General features: G+C 41.6%; 1 protein-coding gene and 1 pseudogene across 29 annotated transcripts in view; one reads left to right on the forward strand and one right to left on the reverse strand.

Moving 5' to 3' along the window:
• The window catches only part of PICALM (phosphatidylinositol binding clathrin assembly protein), a 107,285-nt gene extending 105,048 nt beyond the window's left edge, over nucleotides 1–2,237 (forward strand). For 23 of the 29 annotated variants that reach the window (XM_037732131.1, XM_037732120.1, XM_037732128.1 and 20 more), the window contains one exon: nucleotides 467–2,237. In XM_037732131.1, coding sequence (XP_037588059.1) covers nucleotides 467–605 — 139 coding nt within the window. In that variant the 3' untranslated portion in view covers nucleotides 606–2,237. The remainder of the gene's footprint in view (nucleotides 1–466) is intronic. The other 6 variants (XM_037732137.1, XM_017510657.2, XM_017510655.2 and 3 more) reach the window with 3 other exon arrangements.
• On the reverse strand, nucleotides 1,115–21,660 carry LOC108290720 (annotated as a pseudogene).
• Nucleotides 21,661–23,495: the final 1,835 nt, after the last annotated feature.

The following is a 23,495-nucleotide window of genomic DNA, read 5'->3' on the forward strand; positions in this document are numbered from 1 at the left end:
CACACCTGGCTCATTTCTGTATTTTTGGTAGAGACAGGGTTTCACCATGTTGGCCAGGCCAGTCTCGAATTCCTGGCCTCAAGTGATCTGCTCGCCTCAGCCTCCTAGAGTGCTGGGATTACAGGCATGAGCTGCCATGCCCAGCCAGTGAGCTTTGATCAAGCCACTGCAATCCAGCCTAGACAACAGAGCAAGACTCTGTCTCAAAAACCACCACCACAACAAAAAACATTTGGAATTCGCTATATGCATCAAATGTTGAGCTCTCTGGCACATAAGTTGATAATAATACTGACTTTGTTTTATAAACAGGGTTTGTCATAAGCATGTTGTAAACACTTCTGGGCCAGTTAAATGGTAAAGACCACAAAGCATTTTTATTTCTGAGAAGACATCCTACAATACAATCAATTAATGTATTCCCCTGTTTTTTTTTTTTGTTTTTTGTTTTTTTTGTTTTTTTCAGATACAGTTTATGTAACTTGATGGAAGAGAATGGAATTACTCCAAAAAGACAAGTGCTCAAGCAGCAAAATCCTTTCTTCCAGCAAAATCCAAACTGCTGTCTCTCAAACTCTTTTCTTCCATTAGAATGCTACAAGTAACTCAGTGAAGGCCCATGAAGGAAATTGGGACTAGTTTATAGGAGAACGTATCAATACAGTTTATAAAGCCAAGAATTGCTATGATTTAAGACTAAGATCTGTCTTTTTGGTAACTAACCCTTCAGTTCTTTCAACTCCTGTTAATACCCATAATCAGTAACCTATCAAGAAAAGTCCTTATTTGGAAAGTGTGAAATTTGTATTTGGAAAAGCTGCCTGGAGAGAAGAACTGTGTCCTTTACTGTATTTCAACAGGACTCTTTTGGGGGGATCAAAATTAAAATTCTTAATTATGCATTATCTTTCTTTTCTCCAGTCCTCACAAATATACAGCAATAGTAACTGAAATTAACTTTTCTTTTTTTAAAAAAAAAAAAATTATATTCAGTTTGCAGTAGACATTCCTTAAGTATTTGTATTTATTTATGATTATCAATTTTACGTAACATTAATATTGTATCAAACCTCCTTACGAAAATGAGTATGGATGTGCACAGTATGTTTGATTTTTATCCACAAGAATGAATCTGATTCAGAATGCTTTTCTCAGCTGACATACAGAGCACTAAATATTTTAAGGCAAGTCCATAGGTCTGAATCTCTTGAGAATTCTGTCTCTATGGGATTTAGGGAAGCATTATAAATGCATTAATCCTTATAGTCAATTCTGTGCCTAGGATTTTGCCAGGGAACAGTTCACTGACTAGGAAAAGCACTACATTTTAAATTCAGCATTAGTGCATTGGGAAGGATCTTTACTGCTTTGTGCTTGGCATGTCATTATTTTCCATTTGACATTAGGGCCTTTCCAAAATGAATGTGAGGAATTGCTTTCACTTCAAGACTTTCCTTCTTTTCACAAAAACTCTAGAAGGTGTTACAAGGGGGAGGGAAGGGGGGCAAAGTCCTTGAACTTTTTATTTGGCTTGTGCCATGTTATAATCATGTACCTTTTAAATAAGGGGAAATAGTATCATTAATGTCTAGCCAAGAGTTTAGTAAGCGAATTAAACTGCACTGTTGATCGGTGCTTTGTGTAAATACATCTTAACATTTGGGTTGAGAGGGGCCTTAAGAAGGACAGTTCATTGTAGGAAAGCAATTCTGTACATGAGTTTAAGCATTCTTGTTGCATTGTCTCTGCAGATTCTATTTTTGTTTACAATATTAAAATGTATGTTAGCAAAATGGGTGGATTTTCAAATAAAATGCAGCTTCCACAAAACTTTTGTTATGGTATTCTGGTCTGAGGTGCATTTTCATTTTCCTGTTCTCTTTTTAATAATCAGTATCATCATTTTTCCCTAATAAAAGTATACCCAGGTGATTGTATTTGTTGATTTAGTAACATGGAAGGTTTGTTTTGTATAAATTTTCAAAAAGATATCTACACTTTTTGTTACCTTGTGGACTCTTATTGATAAACACAACTACTTATTAAAATTGTTCACTTTTTATCTTTTGATCAGATGCCTTTAGTCAGGTAAGTTTAAAGGGTAATATGCAGTTGAGTTTAATATATCGGTACATATAATTATGTGTGCCAAAGAAACCTTTGATTGTATCATGTTACCTATTTAATAGTCTGTAGGATTCAGAGTACATGATAAAGAATTAAAAGCTTTGCACTGATAAGTGTCTGCATAATATATGCTGTGGTTGGAAAACAAAATGTGCTCTTAGCCAATAAATTTTACCAGCTTTTTAAGTTACACTTTTATTAAACCATTTTCATGTAAACTGGTAAGTTGTACGTTTATAAGTTACCCTTCTTAACATTACAAATTTTGGTCTCTTGTGTTTGAAGAGGTGTTTTTATATTTAAGACCTGTGGCTTATTTCTTTCATGTTGCCTTATTTTTTTTTTAATTGTTTTTCAGTATGTGACGTGCTTCATACCCACTTCCATTTTATTGTTTAAACAACTTTTGGGCTGTGTTCAATAAGTATTATCCATGTTTTACCCATGTTATATGTTGGAATCAGAAATCAGAAAAGGAACTGGGCACAGTGGCTCAGTTGGGAGGATTAGGTGCACAATCACTTGAGCCCAGGAGTTCAAGACCAGACTGGGCAATATGTTGAAACCCTGTCTGTACCACAAATATAAAAATTAGCCAGGTGTGATGGTGTATGCCTATAGTCCCAGCTACTTGGGAGACTGAAGTGGGAGAATCACTTGAACAGTGAGCCAAGTTCGCACCATTGCACTCTAGCCTGGGTGACAGAGTGAGACCCTGTTTCAAAAAAAAAAAAGAGAAACTGCTTTGTAAGTATAAGGCTGTTCTTAGAGCTTTTATATATAATCATTCATTTAATTGAGCCTATGAAAGAAGCACTTTTGTCATACCTATTTCATAGATTAGGAAACTGAGGCTCAGAGAGATTCAGTCACTTAATATAATCTTTATCAACTCCAATTGAGTTGACATCCAGAGCTACTATGGTCTGGTTGTTGGTCTACTCTTAGGCACTCTGCTGTAGAATGTTGTTGTGTTTATCAGGTAGTATATGTGTATGTACCAGTATGGTCAAGAGTACACAAAGTTTGATTGCTTATCTAAAGCTAAAATGAGTATATACCGGTACAGCTGTTTTGGATGAAAACTGGCCATAGAATCTCCAGAGTCCATACCCCTAATCCAATAACTCCCTTTTTAGACATTCTACCCAGGGAAATAATCTGGGGATGGGAATTTGACTTGGGAACCTGAATTGAGACATAAATTTAAAAACAGGAATTTATACGTAAGGACAGGAGGTCAGATTAATGGAATGTATCACCCCTTGAGACCAAACCCACAGCACAAAACAGCCTTGGTCTCACAGGTCACAAATAGACATTCAGTGCAGATTTTTATTGCTATCATCCCAGATTACAGCCCAGTCTACACTACCTGATAGCTGACTCTGCTGATACTCAGCCCAACCCAAGGGAAAAAGATGAGCTTTTTTGGGGGGGGAAGGCTGGTCTTTGGTGCAGACAGGAGGAATACCAGTCCAGTGGGCTTAGGCGAACAATATTCTTTATCAGTCACCCAATAGATAAGAGTGCTTTCCATTAGTTTATTTCTTATAGGAGAGTTGGGAAGTAAGCAGGACTTCCTGGGCCCCTTGTCCTGTGTTACAGGGAAATTACAGAGCCTACCAGACATTTTAGTTTAATTTATCAGGCAGTTTATTGATTGCAAAACTTAGCATATATAGTTCACAAAGTTCCCATTCTTGATAATTTTCTGCCCAAATGTAGCTTCTTGAGAAGGGCAGGAGTGATCCATCATATAGTGGGTGTTCATGTTTCCAGCTGGCTCCATCCCATCCCCTCAAATCCTGTGCTTTAACTGCTGGAATCCTTCAGTGTGTCTGGATGGCTTACTGCTTATCAAATATTCAAGGCCTACAACCAGGTATGTTCTCATACTTCCACTTAGGTATGAACTAAAAGAGACACTAAGCAAAAGACTAGCCAAGGAAGACTTTAGAAAGCAGATTGGCTTCTTCGCTCATCCATTCAACACACTGAGTGCCTTCAATGTGCCAGTAGTTCTAGGTGCAGGAATCAATAGAACATAGGTTCTGCTTTCATTGAGCTTATTTTCTTGTGAGAGTGGGCAGTTAGCAAATATTTTATGACAAATGATAATGAGTGTTGTGAGAAAAAAAACAGTGGAGAGAGTGATGTAAAGTGCATGTAATAAGCACATGTGTTTGCTATTGTTTGTATTACTAAATTGTTGGCATTGCCAATTCTGTCTTTTTGCGTAGCTAACCAAAGCCCAGTGCTGTGGAGAGCCCATGAGTGGTTTTCAAAGCAGAACTTTGAACCCCTGACTCTACATGTCCTTACACAAGCAAAAGTTCTTGGGCCTGGGCACCTTCAGTAATACTGTAGTTTGGTGTGACAGAACACTTTTTTGAAAACAGCCAACCCCACACATAAGTATACTTAGGGCATTAGTTTAGAATGCTCACAGATACTTTCTAAGCAGAATACTTTCTGATGTACTTTGAGACAGGATTCAGGTGCATGGGGATGAGAGAAAAGATGACTCAGAAATTGTGCACACTTCTTGCACTTCTGTTCACATTCCATTGGCCAGAACTTTCCTATATGGCTATTTTAAAAAAGCCTAAAGACTAAAAAAAGTCTTCAATTTGGATGACCATGTACCACCTAAAACAGCTAAATGAATGATTATGGAAGAAGGGGGAGAATCATTTTATTTTTTTCACTTTTATTTTGTACTATTGCTAATAGGGAGAATATATTTAAATGAGACATTGGTCACCACCTGTGGAAGTCTGGCCGGCAGACCGTGACTCAACGACGCATGAGATGGATGAATGAATGCACTCTTCACTCTATGACTGTGATACAGGTGGGCCAGGGAGGGCTGGCTGTTGGCTGCTTTCAGAGGGCAAAATGCAACCAATCAACCAAGACTCCCTGTCTATCCACACATTTATTCATAACAGTTTCTAAGTCAACACACTTGTGGATGATTAAAAGAGTGGTTATATGAATGATAAAACTTTATGTTCTGGGGCCCAGAGTAAATACTATTAACAGATAATTCCCCTTTGACCCTCCCTGGAGAGGGCCACCCAGCACAAAATTAACATGAATAAACAAGAGTGGAGACAAAGGGATGTGGGGTAAACAGACTTAAGCTGGGAAAAGCCTCTTTTCATCCCTATCATCTCCCTAACTTAATGGACTGGCTGGCCACCTTCAGGCTGCCCCTGTGAAACCTTTCGGCCTTCCAAAAGGTTTGAGACTATAACTTTTCCTAATGTATCTTAAATATTTTGCCAGCCACCCCAAGTGAATAAATAGCAACCATTGCCACAGTCATACAATTTTTATTAGAAGAATTGTTAATTTCGTGAATCTTTTTATGATCTGTGACTTCAAAACCCATGACACATACTGTAAGCTGAGATCTGAGAAATGTTTATAAATAATATTTTAGAATTGAAATGTGTCATTGAAAACAAATACAAAAAATATCAAAAGCTTAAAAAATGAAAACTAAGCAAACCCAAGCTGCTAGTGCTGAGTAAATGTTACAAGACATGTTGAAAATACGCACCTTCTCACCAGATTTAAGTCCAGCTGTAGCTCACGTTGACATTTCTAATTAATAGCATAAAAGTCACAAAAGATACTTTTTAAGTGGCTAGGAGAAAAATGACTTATGTAAAAATGAGACGTAACAACATCAAAACTCTAAGGTTAATTACACACTTGTGCTAGAAGCTCAAGGGTGGTTAGGTACCATCCCTCTGATTTGGTGTTTGAGGACTTTGAGGTAAAAGTGCCTCACTGGCCTCATTTAGAGTAGTCAGAGAGAGGGGACTCCCACATGGTTAATTTTCATTCTTCTTAGGAGGGAAATGTTGCAAGGGCTAGCATGTTTTTATAGCTGAGACTATACAAAAAGATGGCAGTAACCCAAGAAGCCAAGAGGTCAGCAAGTTGACACAGGACTTGAGGAAGGAAATGCTGACAAAGCCATATGCTAAGAATCTGTAAGGATATCTGAATCTGCCATTACTTTAAGATTCATTTGTTATGCTGGAAATCTGAGAGATTAAGTCACTTAATATATAATCTTTGTCAACTCTCCTTGAGTTGACACCCCGAACTACTATGGTCTGGTTGTTGGTCTACTCTTAAGCACTCTGCTGTACAATAGAGTGTAGAATGCCGTTGTGTTTATCAAGTAGCATCTGTGTATGTACCAGTACAGGCAAGAGTACACAGTTTGATTGCTGAAATCTGAAAACATTTCTATTTAAAGATTCTTTAAAAGTATCTTAAAGGCTTTTAGCACTTACTCAGATCACAAGAACAGAATGACCTAAAACATTACCAACCTAAAGAGTCATGATACCAAAAAAAAAAAGGGCTTTCTGGGAACAGGAGCCTCACAAAGTCATAGGAATAGGAAATGGAAATAATCAAGTTAAAGTCACTAATATTTAGAAAGCCTCAGTTGAACAAGGGCTCGTTTCCTTGTGTGTTACAAAAGCCAGTTTATTCCAAGGAAAATACAGAGAACTGTTGTATTGACATCTAGTAAAGCAAGCAAGGACCAATCAGGCCTTTAACAAACAGACCTTTGTTGCCATAAAACCACCCTAGCCTTTCCGTTCCCTGAATGGCTCTAGTGTCTGACAGGGCTTGAGAGGAGACAAAAATGCCAGTACCCCACCTCCCGCTACACATAAGAATTTTGGAACTGGGTTTACGACTTGTCCCTACAGCCTGAAGTAGATCAGCAGATCTAGGGCGGGCCTTGGAGCCTACTGGATGAAGGCCATGCCGCAACACCAGGCGGCAACTGATTTGCTCTCAGCAAAGGATGGAGCAAGCCCTTGGATTGCGTGTAGTACGTATGTATGTAACTATCACATATCTATACAAATTAAAAATTAAAGTATGTCGAGCCTGGCTGTCAAGACAGGTTTGCACCTCACACCATGTGATGGATTGGATACAGACTCTGTGTGCCTCTGCATGAATGCACTGCAAAGACAACTATGCATCTTTGGCTACTTCCAGAGAATCTTTAGAGATTCCTGTTAAATGCCCATTTTTTCAACTGCCATATATTGCATGTCTACTGGGTATCGCTTAGACACTTTCTAATCCTTAAATAATACTACAGTATGGGAATTAGATTCATAAAGTACAGTTGAGGCGCCAGGTGTAATTGACTGCCCCAGATGCAAAGGCAGCCAGCCTGACTCCACAGAATGTGTTTTCCCATACTCTCTTTACACCTCCTTAATTCCTTCAAACCTATGTAATTTCTGGGCCTAAAAGTAAGCGATTTACTAGCCTGAAGCTCAAGCTGCAACCACCTTCTTCCTGCCCTCAAAATCTTGAATAACAACATGCAAAACTCACATACTTGGTTTTTCTGAGAACTGAAACCTACATAAAATCCTCCTAAACTCATTTTGATTTAAATTGCTTTTTCCAAGCCTATTACTAAAGGTATTAAAAACAATGTGAGTTAAACACGTGGTAGCCTCACCCACCACACCTAGAATAGCTTGTCCTGGTCTCCCACTTTCCTTGCTTCCTTCCGTCCTTGTTATTGCTGAAGACTGAAAGCAGCAATGATGGCTCAGCCTGTCTTAGTGGACCATGAGCTATTTGAGGAAAGAAGCAGTTTGATTTTGCATCCCTAAAACCTTACACACAGTGCCTGACTGGTTCCATAAATGCTTTGTTGAATGAGTGACACCCATAGGAAGTTCACAGTGGTACAACTTTATTGAGAGTTGCTTTGCAATGTAGTCATTAACAAACCTACCATTGTAAGCTGTTAAGAATTTGGGTTGTTAAGAAAACTGCAGACTTGTTTTAGAGATACTGTTATTCTGCAAATCCCAAAAACAAGAAACAATATTAATGGAAGGAAAGCACATTGATAGGGTTTGAATGTTTGTCCTCTCCAAATCTCATGTTGAAATGTAATCCCCAATGTTGGATGTGGGGTCTGGTGGAGGGTGATTGGATCATGGGGGCGAATGCCTCATGAATCGTTTAACACGATTCCCTTGGTGATAAGTGAGTTCTTGCTCAGGCCACATGAGATCTGGTTGTTTAAAAAAGGCTGGACCATCTCCCTTCTTTCTCTTACTTCTCTTGCCATGTGATGCACCCGTCCCCCTTCACCTTCCACCTTAAGTGTAAGCTTCCTGCAGCTCTGTCCAGGAGCAGATGCTGGCATCACACTTCCTGTACAGCCTGCAGAACTGTAAGCCAGTGAAACCTGCCCTGAGTTCAGCTCATTAACTATTTTGTCCACACCTGGTATCAAACCATATAGTATCAAACCATATGGTATCAGTACTAGGCTGGACCGCAATAGCAGTCCAGGCAGCAGTAACACCCCGGCTGGACCCATCTGGATACCATGCTCCATCAGGAATGGGGGGCTGCCCCTCTTTACATGGTGGTGGCTGAGAGCTTAAAGGTGCCTCAGGCTGACCCATGACCTTATCTTGCATCAGAATTACAGGTCCCAAGGTTTCTTGTAATTCTGCTGCTAAGGAACTTGTATTTAGGGTATTTTGCTGTTCTGAATAGGAATCCCACTTTGCTAAGGTAGATGTCTGTGTTGTCCCGGTCCGAGGGTCATTATCCATGAATGTACCCACCTCACTTGCCTGTAAATGGATAAGTCATTTACAGGTAAGACTACTGTAGCTTGTCTTGTCATACTCTCACAAGGCTAAAGGGTGGTATATGCAGCTACTAACTACTTCTCTATCAATGAATACCAGAGCTCAGCTCCCTTCCAGAGTTGGGACCAAAAGCCTGCCAGTGGTCTAAAGCCTTCTGTGTACTGCCATTGGCCCAAGCCAAAACCATTTATAGTCACATGCACATCAAGTTCAAATGGATGCCCCTGGTCAATTACTCATAGGGCCTGTGCTTGCTGTATGGCCCACTTGGCTGCCAGAAAAGCCATCTCAGCCTCATCATTCCAATCCCAAGTAGTTCCCATTTTTGTCAACTGATAGAATGGTTTTACCATCTGAGCCAAATGGGTCACAAATGCCATCCCAAGAGGCCCACAAAAGTCTGTAGCTGCCTCATCGTTGTGGGCTGGGGATATGACTGAACTTCATCAATGATGGCCTCTGCTATGGCCTTTGTCTTACACAATCAGGTAACTCCCAAGAATTTGGCAGACAATCTAGGCCCTTGGACCCTGGATTTGTTGACGGCCCAACCAGATGCTGCCAAATGTTGTGAGAGGGGTGCCACCACTTCTAAATCCGCAAGAGAATCAGAGGTTAACATAATATCATCAATATAATGGAATAGGTGGACTCCCTTTGGACATTTCCAGGTGGCTAAATTCGTGGCAAGGAGAGCATGACATATGGTGGGGCTATGCACATAGCCCCGCGGCAACACTGTGAAAGTCCCATTGTCGGCTTTCCCATGTGGAGGCGAACCGTTCCTGGCTCTCTGAAACAATGTCAACTGAGAAGAATGCATTGGCCAAGTCCACCACATACTCTCCCAGTTTCATCATCAAGTGATCCATCAAATCCATGATAGACAGTGCAGCTGCATGTAAAAGGGGTGTTACTTTAGTTCTTGATAATTCAACATCATCTGCCAAGTTCCGTCAGGCTTCTTGACCTGCCATACTGGAGAACTGTAGCGGCTATGGGTGCCATGAACTATCTGCACCTCCTCTAACTTCTTAATAGTGTCGGTTAACTCTGTATGCCCACCTGGCAAGTGGTATCGACTGGTGAAAGTAATCCATCAGGGTTGTGTGAGGACCTGGAGCTAGTGATGCATATATCTGCGGAGTACTGGCTTCACCATACAGACTCAGAGTCTGAATTCTCTGGCCATGGTTTGTAAAACCAAGCCATGCAAAATATCCACCCCCAAAATGTATTCAGCTATGGGAGAAACATACACAGCGTACAAGTGGGGAGCCAAACAGCCAGTGCCAAGGTGGAAAGATACAGGTTTTACTTTCACTGACTGGCCTCCATAGCCATCTATGTATGCAGCCTTGCCTGGAAATTTATCCAGGTTCCCATAAACAAGACTACAGTTTGCACCAGTGTCTACCAGCATCAGCACCCGCTGTATGTTGGTGGGGGCCCCATGGATTGCCTATTCCACAGATGGCCTCTGGTCGTTCCAGTGTCCCCCCTAAGCCAGGCACCTTGGCCAGTTCCCTAATCAAACACAAAAAACTCTCTACCTCCACCCATCTGCAAGTAGTGCTTGAGCTGGAGCATCCAGGTGGGACTGGGTTGAGCAGCATCGTCCTGTCACCTCTTGGGCATTTTCTGGAACTGCTGCTCTGGGGACAGCTGCCTCCACAAAGTTAACAGCATTTCATTGGGTTACCTATCAATTTTTTCTCAGTCATCCCCAGCCAAAATCTAATTGATTCATATCTGCGTGTGGGTCATCCACTGGGGCCCCTTTTTGTCCCATGAGGTGACCCCGTGCAGAAAAGTTACCTTCCTCTTGTTTATGGTGTAGACTCCTTGGTCCTACTGATGGCCCTTTGCTTTCCCGAGGGCCGCTGTGGCAGCAGTCACTTCATGAATGCGGCACCCCACATAGTGAGGAGAGCGACCAGAGAGGCAAAGGCACTCAGTGGGGCAGAGCCCAATACAAGATCCCTCATGTGGGAGGTAAAGCATTAATCATCTGGTCCTCAGGTACTCAGATTGAACATAGCCTGCCATATACCCATCTCCCAAATTACTTGTACCAAATCTGTATACGACTGCCATTTACCCACAGTTTCTGATATTTCTCTGGAGTCATTCCATACCATTCATATGGCCGCCATCAGCCATTCAATTAGGGCGTGGTCACATAGCCCCTGTGCTAACTGCCTGCTCACCTGCAATCGATGACAAATGGAGAGATGGTCATAACGGAGTCCAACTTTTCCATTTTGGAGGCAGAGGAGATGATAGTGTCAGTTTCCTCATCCCAAAGGTGAAGCATCCAGGTGGGTAGGGGTTCCTCCAAATGCTACCAACACCATTTACCTAATTGCTGCAACTTAATTGGGGTATAGTCAGTGTATGACATGTGCTCCATCATGGTAGGGGGCCCTGCCACCCCTGGGATCCCAATGGCTATTCATGCTCCATTTTCTGATGGATCACTGGGTAAGCCCACAACAGAGGTTCTTCCTCCTCAGTATCAGACTGAGTGGGGTTCTCTGATCGGGATGGTAGGCTCAAGCCCACACTAACAGCAGCCTGTAATTCTTATTCCAAGCTGTGTATCTGGGCCTCCAGGTACTCTGCTTGCACCTGGAGGTCCCTTACTTGTGTTGCATCCTGCAGGGACTGAGTGTGCACTTCCCACAGTGCAGTTAAAAAAGCCCATCCAACTCTGCCAGCAAAGGTGTGCTCCTTCTTGGTACTCTCTGCTTCCAGGTGTTTCAGCACCTTCTCCATGCTTACAGGGCACCTGTCCACTGCCCACCCCTGTTTCCACCAGGGTCCATTCTAGCAGCGCTGCTGCCACAGGGTACCATAACCCATGTTGGAGCCACATGGCTTACCGAAGATCATCAGGGGTCGGGGGCTCACTTACCTCAGAATCCTGCCAACTATGCCACTTGTCAGGTTCCAACCCAAGCTGGCGTCAGAAGGGAGCTGGTGAGTGGGTGGTGGGTAGCTGCAGGAACACTTGAGGGACCGTAGGCAGTTGGGACATGGCTTTATTCTCTCCCCCTCTTCTACAGAGTCAGCAGTGCAGTTATATTTGTCACAGGCAACAGTGGCTTAAAGCCAGATATAAGCTCACACAAACAGATTACATTAAATGGCTACATAAATGTGATTACATAGGGCATGGGATTGTGTGTCTACATTCCAAATCTGCTGTGTCAGGCTGCACTGATGTCTGCCTTGGCCTACCTACTCCTGATTGAATCACAGGCATTTTCTTTCTTTTTTTTTTTTTTTTCAGTTTTAGAATTTGACACTATGAAATAGACCACTTAATAAACCAATTGGCTTTTCCCCCCAAGATTAAAATTAGCATGCACTAGCTCCTACTTTATTTATTTTTATTATTATACTTTAAGTTCTGGGATACATGTGCAGAATGTGCAGGTCTGTTACATAGGTATACATGTGCCATGGTGGTTTGCTATACCCATTACCTCATCATCTACATTAGGTATTTATCCTAATGCTTTCTCTCCTCAACTCCCCTAGCCCCTGCTAGCCCTCCCCTAGCCCCCTACCCCTTGCTATCCCTCCCTTAGCCCCCCAGCCCCTGACAGGCCCTGGTGTGTGATGCTCCCTTTCCTGTGTCCATGTGTTCTCACTGATCAACTCCCACTTAAGAGTGACAACATGCAGTATTTGGCTTTCTGTTCCTGTGTTAGTTTGCTGAGAATGATGGTTTCCAGCTTCATCCATGTCCTGCAAAGGACAGGAACTCATCCTTTCTATGGCTGTATAGTATTCCATGGTGTATATGTGCCACATTTTCTTTATCCAGTCTATCATTGAGGGGCTTTTGGGTTGTTTCAAGTCTTTGCTATTGTGAATAGTGCTGCAATAAACATACGTGTGCATGTGTCTTTATAGTAGAATGATTTATAATCCTTTGGGTATACAGCCAGTGATGGGACTGCTGGGTCAAATGGTATTTCTGGTTTTAGATCCTTGAGGAATTGCCACACTGTCTTCCAAAATGGTTGAACTGATTTACACTCCCACCAACAGTGTAAAAGCATTCCTATTTCTCCACATCCTCTCCAGCATCTGTTGTTTCCTGACTTTTTAATGATTGCCATTGAAACTGGTAGGAGATGGTATCTCATTTTGGTTTTGATTTGCATTTCTCTAATGGCCAACTGATGATGATCTTTTTTTCATATGCTTTTTGGCTGCATAAATGTCTTCTTTTGAGAAGTGTCTGTTCAGATCCTTTGCCCACTTTTTGATAGGGTTGTTTTTTTCTGGTAAATTTGTTTAGGTTCCTTTTTGATTGTGAATATTAGCTTTTTGTCAGACAGGTAGATTGCAAAATTTTTCTTCCATTCTGTAGGTTCCTGTTCACTCTGATGACAGTTTCTTTTGCTGTGCAGAAGCTCTTTAATTAGATCCCACTTGTCAGTTTTGGCTTTTGTTGCCATTGCTCTTGATGTTTTAGTAATGATGTCTTTGCCAATGCCTATGTCCTGAATGGTATTGCCTAGGTTTTCTTCTAGGGTTTGTATGGTTTTAGGTCTTACATTTAAGTCTTTATTCCATCTTGAGTAAATTTTTGTATAAGGTATAAGGAAGGAGTCCAGTTTCAGTTTTCTGCATATGTCTAGCCAGTCTTCCCAACACCATTTATTAAATAGGGAATCCTTCCCCTATTGCTTGTTTTTGTCAGGTTTGTCAAAGATTAGATGATTGTAGATGTGTGGCATTATTTCTGAGGCCTCTCTTCTTTGCATTGCTCTATGTATCTGTTTTGGTACCAGTATAATGCTGTTTTGGTTACTGTAGCCTTGTAGTATAGTTTGAAGTCAGGTAGCATGATGCCTCCAGCGTTGTTCTTTATGCTTAGGCTTGTCTTGGCTATATGGGCTATTTTTCAGTTCCATGTGAAATTTAAGATAGTTTTTCTAATTCTGTGAAGAAAGTCAATGGTAGCTTGATGGGAATAGCATTAAATCTATAAATTACTTTGGGCAGTATGGCCATTTTCGTGATATTGATTCTTTCGAATATGAGCATGAAATGTTTTCCATTTGTTTGGTCTTTTCTCATTTCCTTGAGCAGTAGTTTGTAGTGTTCCTTGAAGAGGTCCTTCACATCCTCTGTAAGTTGTATTCCTAGGTATTTTATTCTCTTTTTAGCAATTGTGAATGGGAGTTCACTCATGATTCGGCTATTATTGGTGTATAGGAATGCTTGTGATTTTTGCACATTGATTTTATACCCTGAGACTTTGCTGAAGTTGCTTATCAGCTTAAGGAGATTTGGGGCTGAGGTGATGGGGTTTTCTAAATTTACAATCATGTCATCTGCAAACAGAGATAATTTGACTTCCTCTCTTCCTATTTGAATACAGTTTCTTTCTCTTGCTTGATTGCCCTGGCCAGAACTTCCAATACTACGTTGAATAGGAGTGGTGAGAGAGGACATCCTTGTCTTGGAAGCATAGCCATTTTCCTTATAGTCACTTGATATTTTCTTCTGACTCAAATTCGCACTGTGTAGGAAAAACTGCCGCAACTAACAAATTAGGTGGGATTCTTTCCATGTTATGACTGGCTTGCTTTAATCTCATGGTCTGAACTTTCCAAGTGTGAGAGAAAAAGTCAATTTCTGTTTACCTGCTGAAATCAGTGAGTTGCCACATAGGCTGTTTGTGTTGGTTACTAGAAGCTGTTTGATTTGTCCCAATGGAAAGTTTTTTTTTTTTTCCTGAGAAAAATAGAGTTAAATCTTATCTATAACAAGTTTACCATTCTTAATAAAATGGCAACTTCACTCCATTTTGAAGTGTAAGATACACCCATCAAGTACACAAACCTAAGGAGTCCTGCTTGATAAATGTTTACAAAGTGAGCACACCCAGGTCAATAAGAACCCTTCATGTCTCACCCTAGTCATTACCCACCACAAAGATAACCACTGTTTTGACTTCTATCATCATAGATTGGTTGTCTTGTTTTTGAGCTTTATTAGATGGAATCATACTGTAAGTCTGCCTTCTTTCAATATGACATGTGTAAGATTCACTTATATATTATAGCTACATGTATCCGTCGTTTATTCTCCTTTATGCTGTGTGATACTCCATAGTGTGACTAAGCACAATTTTACTTTTTTAATTGAGTGCTTAGTAGTGAGAATAACACAATTGACTTACGTGTTCTATTATTGATAGTCGTTGGGGCTGTTTCCAGTTTTTAGCTATTATCATTACAGCTGCAAGGGTCCTGTACATGTCTTCTGGTGAACATAAGCATTCATTTCAGTTGGATATAAAGCCCAAAGTGGAATTGCTGTATCATGTGGTGTGTATATATATATATATATGTGTGTGTGTGTGTGTGTGTGTGTGTGTATGTACATGTCCAGGTTTAATAAATACTGGCAAAATATATTTCAGTGTTCACTGTAAGTTACACTCCTGTAACCAATTATATGAAAGTTCGAGGTGCTCTGTATTCTTGTCAATGTTTAGTTTCTTCAACATTTTCCTTTTTTTAAAATTTTTACTTAGGTTTTTTGAGACAAAGTCTTGCTCTGTCACCCAGGCTGGAGTGCAATGTCATGATCACAGTACACTGCAGCCTCAACCTCCAGGGCTCAAGCAGTCCTCTCATCTTAGCCTCCCAAGTGGCTGGAACCACATGCACGTGTCATCAAGCCCTGGCTAATTTTTTCATTTTTATTTTTTCTAGAGAGGGGATCTCACTATGTTTCCCAGGATGATCTTAAACTCATAGGCTCAAGCAATCCTCCCACCTCAACCTTCCAAGTGTTGGGATTACAGGTGTGAGCCACTGCTCCTGGCCTAGTTTTGCTTTGTTAGAAAGAGGGTACCCCTCTGTCACCCAGCCTGGGATACAGTGGCATGATCATAGGTTACTGTAACCTCAAACTCCTGGGCTCAAGCAATCTTCTGCCTCAGCCTCTTGAGTAGCTTAAACAAACTACAGCGCTGGGATTACAGGCGTGAGCCACCGCGCCCAGCTGCACTCAGGTCTTAATCACTTCCAGATGAGTGTTTCCAAAGACGCTGGCTGTGCCCTGGGTAGCTCAGAAGACCCCAGTGATCAGCGGGTCCATCAGCTTGTTGGGGTTGTCCTTTCAGTACCAGTTGCGCAGGAAGGTTATAACGAAGAAGTGGATGGCCTGGTTCGAGTCCTGCTTCGGCGCGGCGGCCGTGAGGCCCTGGTACGTCTCCTACAGCCCTTGTTCCCCCAAAACTCCCTAACCCGTGGAAGAATCCTCTGTACTTGGTGTTTGGGGAGGGCTGGTCGTGGATGAACTTCACCTTGAGGGTTTCCACGGGGCACACGATCACCACGGCCTCGGCCACGCAGATGCCCAGGCCTCACATCAGCTCCGCGCGTGCTGTTCAGCAGTCCCTGGTCATCTCGCCTGTGGTTGCTGAGGAACTCGAACATTCCGCCGTGCAGATGGAGCAGTAGAGCAGGGAGCTGAGGCCGCCGTACAGGCCCAGGACGCCAAGGCTGCGGACCGTCGGCCACGCGCAGGGCCTGATGCTCTGGTAACGTGGCCGGTGCGAGCGCTTGCCCAGCTGCCTCTGCGTCTTCACGTATTGGGAGGGGAAGGTGATGCAGATCTCGATGCCGCCCCCGAGGCCGCCTGCCAGGATCGCCTTCCCCAGGCGTGTCGGCTTGGCGTTCCCGCACGCAGGCCTGGCGGCCGCCGTACCATACAAAACGTGCGGTGCGGCCGTGGCGGGCTGGAGGCGGGGCGCTGAGTGGCGGCTTCCGGTCGGAGCCTAGTGAACTCCGCGCTCAAAATAAATTTTCTTGCCGGGCGCGGTGGCTCAAGCCTGTAATCCCAGCACTTTGGGAGGCCGAGGCGGGTGGATCACGAGGTCAAGAGACCGATACCATCCTGGTCAACATGGTGAAGCCCCGTCTCTACTAAAAACTACAAAACATTAGCTGGGCATGGTGGCGCGTGCCTGTAATCCCAGCTACTCAGGAGGCTGAGGCAGGAGAATTGCCTGAACCCGGGAGGCGGAGGTTGCGGTGAGCCGAGATCGTGCCATTGCACTCCAGCCTGGGTAACAAGAGCAAAACTCTGTCTCAAAAACAAAAATAAATAAATAAATAAATTTTCTTTTCTTCTTCTTCTTCTTCTTCTTTTTTTTTTTTTGTTGCGGAATCTCGCTCTGTCGCCCAGGCTGGAGTGCAATGGCGTGCTCTTGGCTCACTGCAACCTCCGCCCTCCGGGTTCAAGCAATTCTGCTGCCTCAGCCTCCCAAGTAGCTGGGATTACAGGTGCACGCCACCATGCCCGGTAAATTTTCCTATTTTAAAGTAGAGACGGGGTTTCATCATGTTGGTCAGGCTGATCTCGAACCCCTGACCTCGTGATCCGCCCATTTCATCAAAATAAACTTTCTAACTTAACTGAGACCTGCCTGAAATTTTCGAGGTGCACAATCTTTAAGGTAACAGCTTAAGATTTTTCAACCTTTCTTCTTTTTAAATACACGAATTTAAAGTTATATATTTCTCTTAATTTAAGCACTACTTTAGCTCGATCCAAAATGTTTTGACATGTCACATTTTTATTATTGTTCAAAATGTTTTCTCATGAATTATTAAAAAGTGTTCTGCTTACCTTCTAATTATTTGGATTTTTTTTGTTTTGTTTTGCTTTTAAATTCCACAGTGGGCCGCGCATGGTGGCTCACACCTGTAATCCCAGCACTTTGGGAGGCCGAGGCAGGCGAATCACCTGAGGTCAGGAGAGACCAACATGGCCAACATGGTGAAACTCGGTTTCTAATAAAAATACAAAAATTAGCTGGGCGTCGTGGCAGGTGCCTGTAATCCCAGGGGAGGCTGAGACAGGAGAATCACTTGAACCTGGGAGACTGAGTTTGCAGTGAGCAGAGATTGTGCCACTGCACTCCAGCCTGGGAGACGGGGTGAAACTCTGTCTCGAAAAAATAAAAAATAAAAAATTCCATAGTTGTCACAGAACACATTCTATGTGATTACAGTTTTTTGAGTATTTGTTGTGACTTCTTTATGACTTGCATATGTTCTATTTTTGTAAATGTTTCATGTGCACATGAAAGGAATGTGTATTATACAGTTGTTAACATTAATTTGTGTCTAATTTATCACTTCTTGAGAGAAGTGTGGTAAGATCTTCAAGTCTGTATTTTTCTCTTTTTTCTTTTTTATTCTGAAATATATATAACATACAATTTACTGTATCTTTTTTTTACTTTGGTAAACTTTATATATTTTGAGACCATGTTTATTATGTGCATACAAATTTAGTATTGTTATGTCATTCAGATGAACTGGCTAATTCACTATTATATTTTTCTTCATTTTCTTTTTATCTTAATACTTTCTGCCTTAAAGTCTACTTTGTCTTATATTAGTTTAGTCACACTACCTTCTTTTTGGTTGATGTTTGCATAGTATATCTTTTTTTTCTGAGATAGGGCTTTACTTCATCACCTGGACTGGAGTGCAGTGGTATACTTATAGCTTATTGTAGCCACACCCTCCCATGCTCAGGCGACCCTCCCACCTCAGTCTCCTGAGAAGCTGGGATCACAGTCACACTCCACCACTTCGTGCTAATTTTTAAAATTATTATATGTAGAGAAGGGTTCTCCCTATGTTGCCCAGCCTGGTCTTGAACTCCTGGACTCAAGCAGTCCTCTGGTTACAGCTTCCCAAAGTGCTGGGATTACAGACATAAGCCACTGCACCTGGCCCATGGAATATCTTTTTGGAGTCTGTGACTACTTATTTATTTATAAACAGACTATTGTCTTCAAGGTTTTAGATTTACAAAAAACAATGATGGCAAGTACAGTGATCTCATATATGCCACATCCAGTTTGTCTTGTATCTATGTTTGTCTTTAGTATGGTACTTTTCACACAATTAACAAACCAATATTGCAGTATACGTTGTTCTTACCTAAAGTCTAGAGCCTGCTCTAGACTTTTTAATATTCACTCCTGCTCTACAACTTGCCCTGGTCTCTCCCTCTGCCTTATGCCCCTGGGTGGAATTCTTTCTCCCGAGGAGGCAAGAATTGGGGTTGCTGCAGACCCATACAGACTGGCCATTGCTAACAGCATTATTGTTAGTTTCCATGTGCCAGTTCTTTAGAACTTGAATCTGTATGTTGTTTTTAACTGGTTTTGAGAAACTCAGCCATTATGTGTTCAAATATTCCTTCTTCTTTATCTCTACAACCCCTTTTCCTTGTACGCTAACCACAGTTATGTACGTTGTACTGCTTAATCCCACATGTTCATTCCCATGGTGTTCTGCTCTTTCTGTTCTTTATTCTTTCTGGAATTGTGTTTGAGTATTTTTGGTTGTTGGATATTGACTTGTCCCAAATTTCACTATTCCTGGTTTCTTCCATATACAGCCTGCCATTAGACCCATTTATTACTTATTGATTTTGTATATTTCTACTTCTACAATGTCCATTGGGTTCTTTATAGTCTAATGCTCTGTTGAAATTCTTCATATTTTTACTTATTCATCTTTTCCTTGCTTTAACATATTTATAATAATATTCTGTTTTTTATACTTTAAGTTCTGGGGTACATGTGCAGAACATGCTGGTTTGTTACATAGATATACATGTGCCATGTTGGTTTGCTGCACCCATCAACCTGTCATCTACATTAGGTATTTTTCCTAATGCTATCCCTTCCCTAGTGCCCCACCCCCTGACAGGACCCAGTGTGTGATGCTGTCCTTCCTGTGTCCATGTGTTCTCACTGATCAACTCTCACTGAAGAGTGAGAACATGTGGTGTTTGGCTTTCTGTTCCTGTGTTAGTTTGCTGAGAATGATGGTTTCCAGCTTCATACATGTCCTGCAAAGGACATGGACTCATCCCTTTTTAATGGCTGCATAGTATTCCATGGTGTATATGTGCCACATATGCTTTATCCAATCTATCATTGATGGGCTTTTGGGTTGTTTCAAGTCTTTGCTATTGTGAATAGTGCTGCAGTAAACATACGTGTGCATGTGTCTTTGTAATAGAATGATTTATAGTCCTTTGGGTATATAGCCAGTGATGGGATTGCTGAGTCAAATGCTGTTTCTGGTTCTAGATATTTCTGGTTAATAGTCAAATGCTATTTCTGGTTCTTAAGGAATTGCTACACTGTCTTCCACAATGGTTGAACTAATTTACACTCCCACCAACAGTGTAAAAGCATTCCTATTTCTCCACATCCTCTCCAGCATCTGTTGTTTCCTGACTTTTTAATGATTGCTATTCTAACTGGTGTGAGATGGTATCTCATTTTGGTTTTGATTTGCATTTCTCTAATGATCAAGTGATGATGAGCTTTTTAAAATATGTTTGTTGGCCACATAAATGTCTTCTTTTGAGAAGTATCCATTCATATCCTTTGCCCACTTTTTGATGGGGTTGTTTTTTTCTTGTAAATTTGTTTAAGTTCCTTGTAGACTGTGGATGTTAGCCCTTTATCAGATGGATAGATGGCAAAAGTTTTCTCCCATTCTATAGGTTGCCTGTTCACTCTGATGATAGTGACGAGAGAGGGCATCCTTGTCTTGTGCTGGTTTTCAAACAGAATGCTTCCAGCTTTGGCCCATTCAGTATGATACTGGCTGTGGTTTTTCATAAATAGCTCTTATTATTTTGAGATACGTTCCATTAATGCCTAGATTATTGAGAGTTTTTAGCATGAAGGAGTGTTGAATTTTATCAAAGGGCTTTTCTGCATCTATTGAGATAATCATGTGGTTTTTGTCATTGGTTCTGTTTAGTGATGGATTATGTTTATTGATTTGCATATGTTGGACCAGCCTTGCATCCCAGGGATGAAGCTGACTTGATCGTGGTGAAAAAGCTTTTTGATGTGCTGCTGGATTTGGTTTGCCAGTATTTTAGTGAGGATTTTTGCATTGATGTTTATCAGGGATGTTAACCTGAAATTTCCTTTTTTTGTTCTGTCTGTGCCAGGTTTTGGTATCAGGATGATGCTGGCATCAGAAAATGAGTTAGGGAGGAGTCCTTCTTTTGCTATTGTTAGGAATAGTTTCGGAAGGAATGATACCAGCTCCTCTTTGTATGCCTGCTAGAATTCGGCTGTGAATCCGTCTGGTCCTGGGCTTTTTTTGGCTGGTAGGCTATTAATTACTGCCTCAATTTTGGAACTTGTTATTGGTCTATTCAGGGATTCAGCTTCTTCCTGGTTTAGTCTTGGGAGGCTGTACGTGTCCACGAATTTATCAATTTCTTCTAGATTTTCTAGCTTATTTACATAGAGGTATTTATAGTATTCTTTGTATTTCTGTAGGATCAGTGGTAATATCCCCTTTATCATTTTTTACTATGTCTATTTGATTCTTCTCTTCCTTTTTGTTAGACTGGCTATTGGTCTATGTATTTTGTTAATCTTTAAAAAAAAAAAACTAGCTCCTGGATTTGTTGTTTTTGAAGGGTTTTGTCTCTCTATCTTTTTCAGTTCTGCTTGATCTTAGTTCTTGTCTTCTGCTAGCCTTTGAATTTATTTGCTCTTGCTTCTCTAGTGCTTTTAATTGTGATGTTAGGGTATTGATATTAGATCTTTCCTGCTTTCTCCTTTGGGCAGTTAGTGCTATAAATTTCCCTCTAAACACTGTCGTAACTGTGTCCCAGAGATTCTGGTACATTGGGTCTTTGTTCTCATTGGCTCAAAGAACTAATTTATTTCTGCCATAATTTTCCTATTTACCCAGGTGTCGGTCAAGACCAGAGAGTAAAAGAAACCTTCAACAGGCTTCAACATGGTGGTTCAGACCTGTAATCCTAGCACTTTGAGAAGTTGAGCCAAGAAGATCACTTGAGCTCAGGAGTTTAAGACCAGCCTATGTCACATGGTAAGACCCCCCTCATCTCTACAAAAAAATAAAAAATTAGCTGGACATGGTGGTGTGCTCCTGTGGTCTCAGCTATTTGGGAGGCTGAGGTGAGAGGATCCCTTGAACCTGGGAGGCTAAGGCTGCAGTGAGCCATGATCATGCTACTGCATGCCAGCCTAGATGACAGTGAGACCCTGTCTCAAAAAGAAAAGACATCTTTGAAACCTTCGCCTTTGTGAAATTATGCCTGAGACAGCAAAAGAGTTCTAATTTAATTGACTCCATTTTGCTTCTAACCTCCAAGCTGTTCTTATTCATTCTTGGGTGGAGGCTGAACTAACTTTGGGAGAAATTTATAGTTTAAAACAAAGATGATAATAGCCCTTTTCCAAAGCAGATCTCCTTCTTGCCTAGGGAGTAGATTGCCTTTGTAGGACTAACATTAGCCGCAAGATTAGAAATTATGGTTTAGGAGTCATGCAGCTGGAGGCTATAAGATTCTGATCCTCTCTAAATTGCTCCTTGAGCTATTTTGCAGACCCTGCAAATGATAGGTCAGCTGGCACTACCTAGATCAGTAAACTGGCTCATCTGATCTTGTGGCCCCTCCATCTGGGAACTGATTTGGTGCAGGAGGACAGCTTTGACTCTCTATGATTTTATCTTTGACCAATCAGCACTCCCAACTGACTGGCTTCCCGCAACCCACCCGCCATCCTTTCTGCTCCTTGAATGCTCTGGGAAACTGATTTGAGTAATAATAAAACTCTGGTCTCAGGCACAGCCAGCTCTGTGTGAATTACTCTTTCTCTGTTGCAATTTCCCTGTCTTGATGAATCAGCTCTGTCTAGGCAGTAGGCAAGGTGTACCCCTTGGGTGTTTACACCTTCAACAATGGCATTTGTCTTATTGTTTTTTTTAGAGGTTATGATTGAACGTTTTGGGAGAGAATGGGAAGGGTCCAGGGAAGCACTAAACACAGTGGAGATTAAAGTACAGGAGAGGCTGGGTTGTGGCTCATGCCTGTAATCTCAGCACTTTGGGAGGCTGAGGCTTGGTGATACAGACCTGCAGTCCCAGCTACTTGGGAAGTTGAGGCAGGAGGATTGCTTGAGCCCAGGAGTTTCAGGATGCTGTGAGCTATGATAGTGCCACTGCATGCCAGTCTGGGTGACAGAGTTCTTGGCTCCAAAAATAAAAAATAAAGTACAGGAGAAGCTCAAAGGTGTTTACTTGGTGATGGTACTACCACATAGGGAGCATTAGGAAACATGACCAGTGTTTTTGACTTCTACAATGAGAAGTGTTGAGGTAGCAGCATTTGAGATTGAGGGGGCAGCAGTGCTAATATTCTGTGGGCTCAAGACAGTGCTGCACAATTGTCCTTCCTTTAAATGCCAATAACATCCCCCATTGACAATTAATTAATCCTTGTAGCACTAAAGATTACAGAAACATGACACATGGTAGTATTATATGGTCTCAAGGATCCAAATGGAATGCTGATGTCACATCCAGATAGTCACAGTGTCCTTGGCTTGTGGTAGGCATGAGAGAAGTGGTATTTGCTTTGGATAGGAACATGGTAGTTTAGATATACCTGGAGGGAGGGAATGCTCCCTCTCAGTGGACTATTTTTATACAACAAATTAACTCTCTCAAGTTTGTTTCCAACATTTTTTGTATTCATTATAAACAGGGTGATATGGTTTGGCTGTGTCCCTGCCCAAATCTCATCTTGAATTATAGTTCCCATTATTCC

Source organism: Cebus imitator, unplaced genomic scaffold, assembly GCF_001604975.1.
Source record: "Cebus imitator isolate Cc_AM_T3 unplaced genomic scaffold, Cebus_imitator-1.0 Scaffold442, whole genome shotgun sequence".
NCBI classification, from domain to species: domain Eukaryota; kingdom Metazoa; phylum Chordata; class Mammalia; order Primates; family Cebidae; genus Cebus; species Cebus imitator.